Source organism: Mixophyes fleayi, chromosome 4 (assembly GCF_038048845.1).
Source record: "Mixophyes fleayi isolate aMixFle1 chromosome 4, aMixFle1.hap1, whole genome shotgun sequence".
NCBI classification, from domain to species: domain Eukaryota; kingdom Metazoa; phylum Chordata; class Amphibia; order Anura; family Limnodynastidae; genus Mixophyes; species Mixophyes fleayi.
In genome coordinates, this window is record NC_134405.1 from 2667387 (window position 1) to 2681212 (window position 13826).

The 13826-nt window shown below is 46.3% G+C and overlaps 1 protein-coding gene across 3 annotated transcripts in view; it reads right to left on the reverse strand.

The window, feature by feature from the left end:
- The window catches only part of LOC142150936 (phospholipid scramblase 2-like), a 93646-nt gene that overhangs the window by 56174 nt on the left and 23646 nt on the right, over nucleotides 1–13826 (reverse strand). Inside the window, exon 2 of one of the 3 annotated variants that reach the window (XM_075206136.1) lies at nucleotides 4658–4785. The exons of 1 other annotated variant lie outside the window; for it this stretch is intronic. In XM_075206136.1, coding sequence (XP_075062237.1) covers nucleotides 4658–4754 — 97 coding nt within the window. In that variant the 5' untranslated portion in view covers nucleotides 4755–4785. Of the gene's footprint in view, nucleotides 1–4657; nucleotides 4786–13826 lie in introns of those variants that run through there. One more of the 3 variants, XM_075206137.1, reaches the window with a different exon arrangement.

Below are 13826 nucleotides of genomic sequence, written 5' to 3' on the forward strand. Positions count from 1 at the left end.
TACCAAACAACTTTGGCTGAAATGATTGGTTTGTTTGGGCCCCCACACCAAAAAAGCTATTCATCTCTCCCTGTACAGACTAAACAGGCTCTACTGAGGCAAGATGTCGTCCTCATCCTCAACCTCTGATTCCTCTCCCCCTACAGTGTGTACTTCCTCCTCATCACACATTATCAATTCGTCCCCGCTGGACTCCACAACCACAGGTCCCTCTGTAGTATCTGGAGGGCAGTGCTGTACTTCATTGAGGAATTGATTATTCATTTTTATAAACATCATTTTTTCAACGTTGTGAGGAAGCAACCTCCTTCGCCGCTCACTGACCAGGTTCCCCGCTGCACTAAAAACTCTTTCCAAGTACACACTGGAGGGGGGACAACTCAGGTAAAATAGAGCCAGTTTGTACAGGGGCTTCCAAACTGCCTTTTGGAGTTCTACCACGTCACTACCTCTAGTTAATTTAGATTGCAAGGCTTGTAAATATAAATACTTTGAAGATAAAAAAAAGCAGGCTGCACAGACTGTGGAGCTAGAAAGTGAAATTAAATGGACCACGTTACTTTGGTGGCTATCTATGCCCCCCCCCCCCCCGCCCTACACTTGTAGTTGAATATAAATAAAGCAGCCTGCATAGACTGTAGAACTAGCAATTCAAATATACAAAGAAATGGACAAAGGCAGTTTGGTATCTGTCTGCATCAGATCCCCTCTCCACTAGGAGTAAAACAGAAAACTTTTCAGCCGTTATATAATCTAGAATATAAATAGAAATTGAGAAATGCAATTTGGTATCTGTCTGCATCATAATCATCAACATCCTCCTCAGCGCCAGCTACATCAATATCCTCCTCCCAGTGTACAACATTCACACCTTCATTAGCCAAATCTGTAACTGGACTGTGGGTGATCCTTCCAGCATATGCAGAGGGCGTGCTGCAAATGCTGGATGGAGTCACCTCTTCCCGTACAGTGATGGGAAGGTCAGGGTTCACAACCAACAACACCCTTGGACTCGCCTTGGGGATTTGTGATGTCATCTGTTTAGAAGGCAGAGTTCTTTGCTGTTTTGTTATTGTTGCTGACAGCATAACTCTCTTAAATTTTTTGTAGGGGGGGGGAGGAGGGCTTAGATCCTTGGGTGAAGCTGGACCACTAGTCATGAACACGGGACAGGGCCTAAGCCGTTCCTTGCCACTACTTGTCGTAATTGGCATATTGCCAACTTTACGTTTCTCCTCAGATGATTTTAAGTTTCTTTTTTTGCTGTTTTTTGAGAACTTGGGCTTTTTGGATTTTACATGCCCTGTACTAGGAGATTGGGCATCGTGCTTGCCAGACGACGTTGATGGCATTTCATCGTCTATGTCATGACTAGTGGCAGCAGCTTCAGCATTAGGAGGAAGTGGGTCTTGATCTTTCCCTACTTTATCCTCCAAATTTTTGGTCTCCATTATATGTAGCACAAGATACTGCAGAATGTGTGAACTTGGTAATATTGCAGTACCAATGGACTTATACTGCTGGATTGGTTTTGCAAATTTGGTTATAATTATTATATATATTTTTTTTTTTTTTAATTTTTTATTTTTTTTTACTTTTTTTTAATTTTTAAAAAACTTGGGAATAGTGGGGAAAAAACTATGCCCTTAGAAGCACAGAGCACAGGACACAGCACCACTGGACTGAACAGGACACGGCACAGGACCCAGCAGCACTACGGAACTCAGCAGGACAGAGCACAGGACACAGCACCACTGGACTGATACTGCAGAATGTGTGAACTTGGTAATATTGCAGTACCAATGGACTTATACTGCTGGATTGGTTTTGCAAATTTGGTTATAATTATTATATATTTTTTTATTTTTTTAAATGTTTTATTTTTTTTTACTTTTTTTTAATTTTTAAAAAACTTGGGAATAGTGGGGAAAAAACTATGCCCTTAGAAGCACAGAGCACAGGACACAGCACCACTGGACTGAACAGGACACGGCACAGGACCCAGCAGCACTACGGAACTCAGCAGGACAGAGCACAGGACACAGCACCACTGGACTGATACTGCAGAATGTGTGAACTTGGTAATATTGCAGTACCAATGGACTTATACTGCTGGATTGGTTTTGCAAATTTGGTTATAATTATTATATATTTTTTTTTTTTTTTAAATTTTTTATTTTTTTTTACTTTTTTTTTATTTTTTAAAAACTTGGGAATAATGGGGAAATAACTATGCCCTTAGAAGCACAGAGCACAGGACACAGCACCACTGGACTGATACTGCAGAATGTGTGAACTTGGTAATATTGCAGTACCAATGGACTTATACTGCTGGATTGGTTTTGCACATTTGGTTATAATTATTATATATATTTTTTTTTTTTTAAATTTTTTATTTTTTTTTACTTTTTTTTTATTTTTTAAAAACTTGGGAATAATGGGGAAATAACTATGCCCTTAGAAGCACAGAGCACAGGACACAGCACCACTGGACTGAACAGGACACGGCACAGGACCCAGCAGCACTACGGAACTCAGCAGGACAGAGCACAGGACACAGCACCACTGGACTGATACTGCAGAATGTGTGAACTTGGTAATATTGCAGTACCAATGGACTTATACTGCTGGATTGGTTTTGCACATTTGGTTATAATTATATATATTTTTTTTAATTTCTAATTTTTTTTTTTTTTTTACTTTTTTTTTATTTTTTAAAAACTTGGGAATAATGGGGAAATAACTATGCCCTTAGAAGCACAGAGCACAGGACACAGCACCACTGGACTGAACAGGACACAGCACAGGACCCAGCAGCACCACTGACCTCAGAAGGACAGAGCACAGCACACAGCACCACTGGACTGTTACTGCACAGCACAGCACAGCACAGCACAGAACTAAACAGCACAGAACTAAACAGCACAGAACTAAACAGCACAGAACTAAACAGCACAGAGGACCACCTAACACACCTTCCCTCTACCCTGATCAATGCCCGAGTGAAGATGGCGGCGACTAGCGGGGAATTTATAGGATCCGAGTATCGCGAGATCCGACAACGGGATTATGAGTCAGAGCCTCAGTTTCACTTTTGAATTTGGCGCCAATACCCGGATCTGTCTCGGATCCGACTCGGATCCGCAACGTTCGGGTGGGCTCGGATTTCATAAATCCGAGTGCGCTCATCCCTAATAAAGATATACAGAACAATACAGGGATATAGTACAGGATTACTATGGAGGGACAGAGAGTACTGGGAGTATATATAAAGTTACACAGAACAATACAGGATATAGTGCAGGATTACTATGGGGGGACAGAGAGTACTGGGAGTATATATAAAGATATACAGAACAATACAGGATATAGGGCAGGATTACTATGGAGGGACAGAGAGTACTAGGAGTATATATAAAGATATACAGAACAATACAGGATAAAGTGCAGGATTACTATGGAGGGACAGAGAGTACTGGGAGTATATATAAAGATATACAGAACAATACAGGATATAGTGCAGGATTACTATGGAGGGACAGAGAGTACTAGGAGTATATATAAAGATATACAGAACAATACAGGATATAGTGCAGGATTACTATGGAGGGACAGAGAGTACTAGGAGTATATATAAAGATATACAGAACAATACAGGATATAGTGCAGGATTACTATGGAGGGACAGAGAGTACTGGGAGTATATATAAAGATATACAGAACAATACCTGGATATAGTGCAGGATTACTATGGAGGGACAGAGAGTACTAGGAGTATATATAATGATATACAGAACAATACAGGATATAGTGCAGGATTACTATGGAGGGACAGAGAGTACTAGGAGTATATATAAAGATATACAGAACAATACAGGATATAGTGCAGGATTACTATGGAGGGACAGAGAGTACTAGGAGTATATATAAAGATATACAGAACACTACAGGATATAGTGCAGGATTACTATGAAGGGACAGAGAGTACTGGGAGTATATATAAAGATATACAGAACAATACAGGATATAGTGCAGGATTACTATGGAGGGACAGAGAGTACTGGGAGTATATATAAAGATATACAGAACAATACAGGATATAGTGCAGGATTACTATGGAGGGACAGAGAGTACTGGGAGTATATATAAAGATATACAGAACAATACTGGATATAGTGCAGGATTACTATGGAGGGATAGAGAGTACAGGGAGTATATATAAAGATATACAGAACAATACAGGATATAGTACAGGATTACTATGGAGGGACAGAGAGTACTGGGAGTATATATAAAGATATACAGAACAATACAGGATATAGTGCAGGATTACTATGGAGGGACAGAGAGTACTGGGAGTATATATAAAGATATACAGAACAATACAGGATATAGTGCAGGATTACTATGGAGGGACAGAGAGTACTGGGAGTATATATAAAGATATACAGAACAATACAGGATATAGTGCAGGATTACTATGAAGGGACAGAGGGTACTAGGAGTATATATAAAGATACACAGAACAATACAGGATATAGTGCAGGATTACTATGGAGGGACAGAGAGTACTAGGAGTATATTTAATGACAAGTGAGGCTGCATAGGAGGAATGCACTTAAAGGGCGACAGGGTTTGTAGTAAGCTGAACTCTTACCTGAAGGGGTTAACATAGGTTGTGGCCCGACCAGCGTGTGCTTCAGTGGGAGGGACCTTGATTGGTGAAGAGGGCTGTACTTCCTGTTCTGCCTCATTCCACAGCACGGGATCCAGAGGGAGAGTCAGCTGCAGTGAATCGCATAAGTATCTTTACTTTTCTTTGACTGTTTTTTGGTTTTATTCCTGTCTCATTTCTGCTGTTTTATCCCCTGTTGTTTATTCCCTGTAGTCCCTCTCCTACCTTTTCTCTATATTCTCCCTTGTATTTCTTTTCTCCTTCCAGTACCCCTGCCACCCTCTCCTCCCCCTCTGTTATCGGTTCCTACCTCCTCCTTCCCCTTCTTTTTATTCCGTCCTTTTCCCCCAGTTCTCCGTCCATTTCACTATGCCCCGTCCCAGGCGCCTCACCTCTCTCCCGGCGCGCCTCCGTTCCCCCTCCCCCGCCAGGTCCAGCCGCCATTTTATTAACCCTCATGGTTCCCCGGCCACCTCTAACCCCCGGGCTTCTCGCGCTGTCCTTTCTCCGGCCAGTGATCTCCCCCCCGTCCGCTCCTCGGCGGGGCTTCACCCGGCAGTCAGCAGTGGTCATCGGGGTCGGGCAGCGGTACGTCGCCCAGCGGCCGGGTCGCGCATGCGCACAACGAGAGCGCCGTCGCGCTCGGCCGCTTCTGTCCCCTCCAGTGCAGGAAGAGAGGGGGGGAGGGGGGTGTCAGCGGGGCCTCTCAGGAGACTGTGAGTCTCAGCCAGGTTCATGAGGTCTTTAATGTTCAGCAGGTGAGTGATGCTGGGGAGAGTGGGAGAGGCATTGACACTGGCACAGAGGGTTCACATGTAGTTTCCACTATGCCTGCATCAGCGCAGGCTGTATATTTCTCCCCTGCTAGGGGTAGTGCAGGGGGGGTCAGGAGGCTGGTTTCTAGCAGCCCTCAGGGGAGTGCAGTAGGGTCAGACATGGTGGGTTTTAGGCTGTGCCCCATCACCCCACCCATTTCAGTCCGCCGAGGTGGTACTCAGCCCTATACCCCCCGGCCCCCCCACCAACTCCATTTCCCACCCAGCCCCTTTTTGCCCCACAGCAGTAGGGACTCTGCGTGGGGTGCACATTTTGGGGGGGGGGGATCCCCCGTCAGTCAGGGGCACTTCCAAACAGGCCACTCCGAGGGTGGAGACTGGGCAGCGATACCGGCGGGAACAGGTGCCAGCGGGGACACATATATTTGCTAGCGGGAAGGCGGGTGATTTTGGGGAAAGGATCCAGGCGCCTGTGTGCCCCCCCCTTCACCGTCACGTTCTCCCGTCCTCGGATGAGGGGACGTACATGGCACGGCGGGCTCCCTCGCCGGCGTTCGCAGACAGGAGTAGCATTTATTTTAGTCGGGGCCGAGATAATTTAGTTGTTGATTACAATAATCTCAGCGGCGGTAATACGTTCCAATGGTCCCCCTCGTTGCGCAACCAGTCCAGGCCAAGCGGTTTTTCCGAAGCCCCCCATCGGTCACGTTACGATAACATTCCCCCCCCAGCGTCGTGTAACATCGGTAGGCTCCTATAGCCCGGGTCCCCTTGCGTCATCGAGCTTAGATTACGGCGGCCCAGATTTGGGATCGGCGCGGCGACGCTTAGATTACATGCCTAGGTCTCAGTTTACTGCTCCTCTTTTTGTTTCAGAGTCTACGGTCACGACTAAGGAGTCGAGGGTTGCCGGTGGAGGTTGATATGGGTCCGAGTCACGAGACCAGAGGTCGGCAGGGATCTGTGAGGAGTCGATCCCGGGCGCAGTTGGGGCTCAGACGGAGGCAGCTAAGGATGGAGAGGCATCTGCGGGTGCCAGGAATCCTGCTCCCCATGGTGAGTCCTTTTCTGGTACCACACATAAAGTACAAATTTTGGCGTCACCAGTTCTCTCCACTAGCAGTGGTTCCTCAGATTCTGTTGATAGGCCCCAGAAAACTTATCAGGTTATTGCAAGCGCAGCAGGCAGATACCTCAGGCGGGGGGCGCAGAACAGTTGGTGGTTAGGAGCGAATTAGGGCAGGTTGAAACCCTAGCGATAACCCATGGTATTCGGCCTAGTGTACAGGAGAGAATCAGGCGTGGGAAGTACGTGGACATGTTCACACTGACAGGGGAAGAAAAAAAGGTGCTGGTAGCGGCATGTGAGAGGTCAGGCATGGGTGAAGACAGATACCGATCGTTCCCTAGCTAGTCAAATGCCTTCTCTATTTTTGCTACCATTTACCTGGAGACTAGGCCCGGCGAACAGGAGGAGGTGTGGAGATACATGCACCTGATTAGTGGGAGGGTAGTGAAGGACAGCCCGTTTATCTGAAGAGATTATGACGAACTCTTCCGCAGGCGGATGAGCGGGCACGAGAAGCTCCCGCTGGGGTCTAAGGACATCGACACATGGTTGGAGCTCATGAGACCGAGCAACCGGGGGGCCGAGGGTAGCACGGGCAGGAGGTTTCAAGGGCCGGGGAGGGTGCAAGCGACCCTCCCCACAAAAGGTAGATGCTTTGATTTTAACGCAGGCTCCTGCCAGCGGGGAGCATCTTGTAGATTCAAACACAATTGCACGTCATGCGGAGGTCAGCATCCAGCCGCCGATTGTGCAAAGGCCCGAGGAAATGGGAGTAGGGGTGGCAGCGCAAACCCAGCTATGCCGAGTCAAGGGTCCATCGCCAATTAATTTGGCTGAGTTGGACAAATGGCTTGCTTGGTTCCATGATAGAGACCCCGCCGCTTTCATTTAGGCTTTAAACTCCCAGTTCAGGGCAGCATTTCTACGGCAGCGCCAGTCAATTTGAAGTCGGCGCTTGCTCTCCCAGAGGTTTTAGACGAAAAAATTGGGAAGGAGGTTGGTCTGGGACGCGTGATTGGCCCGTTCCTACTTCCTCCCATCCCAAATCTTATTTTGTCCCCGGTAGGGGTTGTCCCCAAAAAGGCAGCGGGTAAATTCAAACTTATACAGCATTTGTCGTACCCGGCTGGACTATCCGTGAATGACACTATAGACGCCACCCTAAGTTCGGTTAATTACCAATCGTTTGAGTCGGCCCTAGTGTTGGTGCAGGTATGCGGGAGGGGTGCCCTGTTAGCTAAAATTGATATCGAGTCGGCTTTCAGGTTACTGCCCCTTCACCCGGAGTCGTATCAATACATGGGTTTTTTCGGCATTGTGGTGGATACTATATCGATCGCTGTCTTACCATGGGTTGTTCGATATCCTGTGCACCATTCGAGAAGTTTAGTGGCTTCTTGCATTGGTGCATTCAAGCGGGAACGGGGTGTAGGTGGATCGCACACTATTGTGACGACTTCTTGGTTATCGGGCCACCTGATTCCACATGTTGCCGGGATACGCTGTTTTCCACTGAGGCTCATTTTTAGGGTGCTAGGCGTTTCCATTGCCGCGTATAAAACGGAGGGCCCAGCCACGTGTCTCTCATTCCTTGGAATTGAGATCGACACGGTGGCCGGGATCTGCAGGCTCCCAGCTGATAAGGTGTCCAAGATGTGCGAGGCTATTGCAGAAGCGCTGGGTTACAGCTCCAGTCCGCTTAGGCAAGTTCAGTCCCTGTTAGGTAGGTTCAGCTTTGCCTGCCGTGTGATTCCCATGGGTAGAGTTTTCGGTAGAAAGCTACAGAGAGCCACTGCGGGTAGGAGTAGGCCGCACGCGACAGTGCGTCTATCCAAGGTGATCAGGGAAGATCTGCAGATTTGGCGCACCTTTCTCAGGGATTTCAATGGGATGCGAATATGGCCGTCACCACCCGTAACAAACTTTAATATCGACCTGTTTACCGATGCTTCCGGAGCATCCGACTTCGGCGCTTACCTGGACGGTCATTGGTGCGCGGAAAATTGGCCTGATGGGTGGCATAGGGTAGGAATTACCAAGAACTTGTTGGTCCTGGAGCTATTCCCGATTGTCGTGGCAGTTGAACTGTGGGCGCCCGCTTTGCGGGGGAAGCACATCGTTTTTTGGTGCGTCAATTTGGGGGTGGTCCAGTCGATCAATAAACAAAGTGCATCCTCCCATTATGCAATATCTCTGCTGCGTCATCTAGTTTTGCGCTGCCTGCAGTACGATATTTCGTTCAGGTCTAGACACGTTCCGGGGGGGCAAAATAGTTTGGCTGACGCTTTGTCCCGGGGCCAGTGGAGCAAGTTCCGTAGTCTGTCTCCCCAGGCGGACAATGTTGGTATTCCGTGTCCCTCTTGTGTTTGGCAGATCATCAAGCCGGCATAAGGGAGCTCGTGGAACAAGTGGCAGCCCCTCCCACCCTGAGGCCATATCAGGCAGCATGGAGACGGTGGTCACTATTCAGCGGGCAAATAGATCAATCTGAGGCAGGTCAGCGTGATGCTATGTTAGCATTCATGTGGGAGAGATATTCCAATGGGGAATCTAGAGCCTCCATGGCATCTACTCTGGCGGGGATATCTTTCATGACCAGGGTGCAAGGTTACAGGGATGTCACCAAGGGGTTCATGATCAGCAAGGCCCCAAAGGGGTGGGCTAGGGCTCGACCCTCGCATGTAGATGCGCGCTTACCAATCACCAACAATATTCTGGACCAGTTGATAGGGTCTCTGGGTGTGGTCACGGTCGATGAATATGAGAAGCTCTTATTTAGCGCTGCGTTCTCCATGGCCTTTTTCGGATCTTTTCGGGTTTCTGAACTGGTGGCCAGATCCAGGGAGCATCAAGAGTCTGGTCTGAGGGCGGAGCATGTCAGCGTATGCGGAGGGGTTGTTGCCTGTAAAATTATTAGTTCTAAGACTGATCAGAGTGGCAGGGGAGCATGGGTGCAGTTAACTATGCAGCCTAATAGTAACATCTGTGAGGAAGCCCACTGGCCATTGCCACCGGGCGAAACGCGTTGGAGACTGTCCCTCAACTCAGTTTTATTCAACTTACTAGCATGCTAGCATCTTACATTACCATATACAGACATCCACATCGGAGACCAGCCTGTAGCGTGTATGCGCTCATCCGCAGCGGCACTACCGCTTCCCCTGTTTAGCCTCAATGTTATGAGAAAGAGAGACGACGTTTGGGGATTAGGAGGACTACATCCACATCGGAGACCAGCCTGTAGCGTGTATGCGCTCATCCGCAGCGGCACTACCGCTTCCCCTGTTTAGCCTCAACTTTATGAGAAAGAGAGACTACGTTTGGGGATTAGGAGGACTACATTTGGATCATCACCACCTATATTCTGCTGGGTACCTGTCCATTATTGGAGGCATTTTGATATCCATACATTTATTCTCAACACGGAGATATCCCGCAGCGTGCACACGCTATTTGAGCGGGATCATTTTTTCTTTCAACAAGAAGGAGAGGATTTCCTTTTAGGAACTAGAAGAACTTTCTACCTCATTCTTGTTTTAATAATTGGCATTCTGCTGGGTGCTTTTTATCATTGAAATCAACGTTATATCTAACCTCATCAGCACAGACTCTGGGACCGCTACTAAGTGCCTGTCTGCATTATAGACAGCCAGACATCCCTGCTTCATGTGAGTAACGGCTACCAATTTCATTTTTGCTTGCATTTTTCATCATCACCAACATTTTTATTTTACATCTCTGGATATTATATTTCCTTACATTTTCTTTTTGCGGTTCATATCAATTGTCATTTCATATTTTAGTAGCTTGCAAGTGCACTCTAACCATATTTGCAATCACACTGAGTTTGTAGTGTTTTTTACCATTATCATTGTTTTCGGCAGTGTCAATTGATGCATGTTAATTGTTTAACACATCTAAGCTGTCTCGTTCCGGCCGGAGCGTATTGTGGACCTATCCATATTAAATTTATATATCTTTCCTTTACAAGCGCCCAGAACCTGACTATTTTTATACGTATCTAACATTGTTGGGAGTTTAGGGGTCCCCCATACACTCTCAGGTTCGCATTTGGCTGCTTCATATATTTGGAGGAATCGCAGCCTATCCCTCTTTTTCAATAATAGTAACATCTGCCCGGTTAGCTTGGTGTCACGGTTTATGAATATGAGACCTCAGGCCCGTTTGTTTTTTATTTCACCATAACGGCATGCCCCTGACGAAATATCAATTCTTGGCCATTATGAAAAGGACCCTGCAGTCAATAAATCTTGACAGTACTATGTACGGGACTCATTCGTTCAGGATTGGGGGGGCCACATCTGCTGTCTTGGCTGGATCCTCTACTGAGGCCATAAAAGCCCTGGGTCACTGGAAATCCACGGCTTATAAATCTTACGTCAGGATTGACAATGTTGATGTTTGATTTTGTCATGATAATCAGAGTTTTGCCTTACAGTTTTTTCTTTTTCTTATTTTCATTCTCTTCTTGTTACCCAAACCACCCCCTCTACCCTCCCCCACCCCATCTTCTCCCTCCATTTGGTGGGCTACCCTGGGCTTTTCCGCTCGTCGCTTTGAAGCAGGGGGGGGAAGGGATTTTCACCCGGGTTTCCCTGGGCGTAAGTCCTGATTAGTGGTGTGCTGCCTGGGTTTTTCCGGGTGTTGTTTACCTTCGCCTGGGTGGCCTGCTTCCCATGTGTGTCTTTTTCCCCTGACACTCCCTGTTGACCGGTTATTTCCATCATTCTATCCTTCTTGTGCTTTTATGCTAAGCCTGGCCCGTCTTCCAAATGAAGGCGACATGGTTTTAACACTGTTTTTCTGCTTCCGGGTGATGGTGTCCCAACTAAGATGGTGTGGATCATTGGGCATTCCTTTGTTTTTGGGGCGGCTGGCCACCCCAGGTCTAATGTTATCCCGAATCACGAGGGCACCGTAATAAGATGGTTGGGCAGAATGGGCTTAGGCTGGCCCGATCTTATTCCATGGTTGGTGAGGCTTATTAAACAGCAAGGCCCACCAAATATCCTGGTAGTGCATGGGGTAGAGTCACCTCACCTTTTTAGACGAGATGGCGTACATCTAACGGAAGAATGTATGGGGGTTGTTTATAGATAGGATTTGCGGGGAAGTGTCGGTGTGTCTTGATTAGTTGGTGGTGGGCTGCGGCGTCTGTGGGGCGCAGCGGGGTAGGAAGGCGCTGCGTTCAGCGGCTGATTTATGGGCGCACAGGTAGTTGTCGTAGGTCACTGCCCCCCGTTGAGGCACCAGTAACTCCTTTTTTGGCCCTTCGGTGAGGAGGGTCCCTGTCCGACTCGGTGAGGGAGGGCAGAGTGAGTTTTAAAAGGGGCAGTCACTCTGACGCCAACTCAGCGCAAGTTATGATGGGATTTGTTCCCCGTGGTGGTGGACGTATGGCGGTGTGCGCCAGTCCACTCGTGATAGTGTTATCAGCTTGAGAACTGTTTCGCAGGGCCCTTTCTCCGCCACCATAGGTCTAGTTAAAGTTCAAATTATAATAAAAGCTCAGGCAATTTTTTAATAACTTATACATGTCTCCGTGTGTTTATTTGCATGCAAATGTTTAGAATTCTAAGGTTGATGTAAGGTTACCGGAACATACACGGTGAGCCCTGTAAGATATACAGATCAATACAGGATATAGTACAGGATTACTATGGAGGGACAGAGAGTACTAGGAGTATATATAAAGATATACAGATCAATACAGGATATAGTGCAGGATTACTATAGAGGGACAGAGAGTACTGGGAGTATATATAAAGATATACAGAACAATACATGGATATAGGGCAGGATTACTATGGAGGGGCAGAGTGTACTAGGAGTATATATATATATATAAAGATATACAGAACAATACAGGATATAGTGCAGGATTACTATGGAGGGACAGAGAGTACTGGGAGTATGTATAAAGATACAGAATAATACATGATATAGTGCAGGATTATTATGCAGGGACATAGGGTACTGGGAGTATATATAAAGATATACAGAACAATACGGGATATAGTACAGGATTACTATGGAGGGACAGAGAGTATTGGGAGTATATATAAAGACATACAGAACAATACAGGATATAGTGCAGGATTACTATGGAGGGACAGAGAGTACTGGGAGTCTATATAAAGATATACAGAACAATACAGGATATAGTACAGGATTACTATGGAGGGACAGAGAGTACTGGGAGTATATATAAAGATATACAGAACAATACATGGATATAGTACAGGATTACTATGGAGGGACAGAGAGTACTGGGAGTATATATAAAGATATACAGAATAATACATGATATAGTGCAGGATTACTATGCAGGGACAGAGGGTACTGGGAGTATGTATAAAGATACAGAATAATACATGATATCATCATCATTCATCATCATTTATTTATATAGCGCCAACATATTCCGTAGCGCTTTACAATTGGGGACAAACGTAATAAACTAATAAACAAACTGGGTAAAACAGACAAAGAGGTGAGAAGGCCCTGCTCGCAAGCTTACAATCTATGGGACAATGGGAGATTGACACATGAGGTTAAGTATACATTTTGCATCTTGGCCCAGCCAGACTGCAAAGGTAGGGTGACTCATAAGCTAAATGATCCTGTCACACAACAATGTTATTCCGGGGGTAGTTGTCTTGTGTGAAATTGTGTAACAGGCTAAAGGTAGTGAGGTTAAGATGGTGGTTGAGGAATATTATAAGCTTGTCTGAATAGGTAGGTTTTCAGAGAACGCTTGAAAGTTTGTAGAACAGAGGAGAGTCTTATTGTGCGAGGGAGAGAGTTCCATAGAGTGGGTGCAGCCCGAAAAAAGTCCTGTAACCGGGAATGGGAGGATGTAATGAGGGTGGATGAGAGACGCAGATCTTTTGCAGAACGGAGTTGCCGAGTTGGGAGATATTTTGAGACAAGAGAGGAGATGTATGTTGGTGCAGCTTTGTTGATGGCCTTGTAGGTTAGTAAAAGTATTTTATATTGGATTCGGTAGAAGACAGGCAGCCAGTGTAGAGACATACAGAGTGATTCAACAGAGGAATAGCTATTTGCAAGGAAAATCAGTCTAGCCGCAGCGTGCAAAATAGATTTTAGGGGTTTGAGTCTGTTTTTGGGAAGACCAGTAAGGAGGGAATTGCAATAGTCAATGCGGGAGATGATTAGTGCATGAATTAAGGTTTTAGCAGTGTCTTGTGTGAGATATGTGCGGATTCTGGAAATGTTCTTTAGATGTATGTAACATGATTTAGATATAGAGTCAATGTGGGGA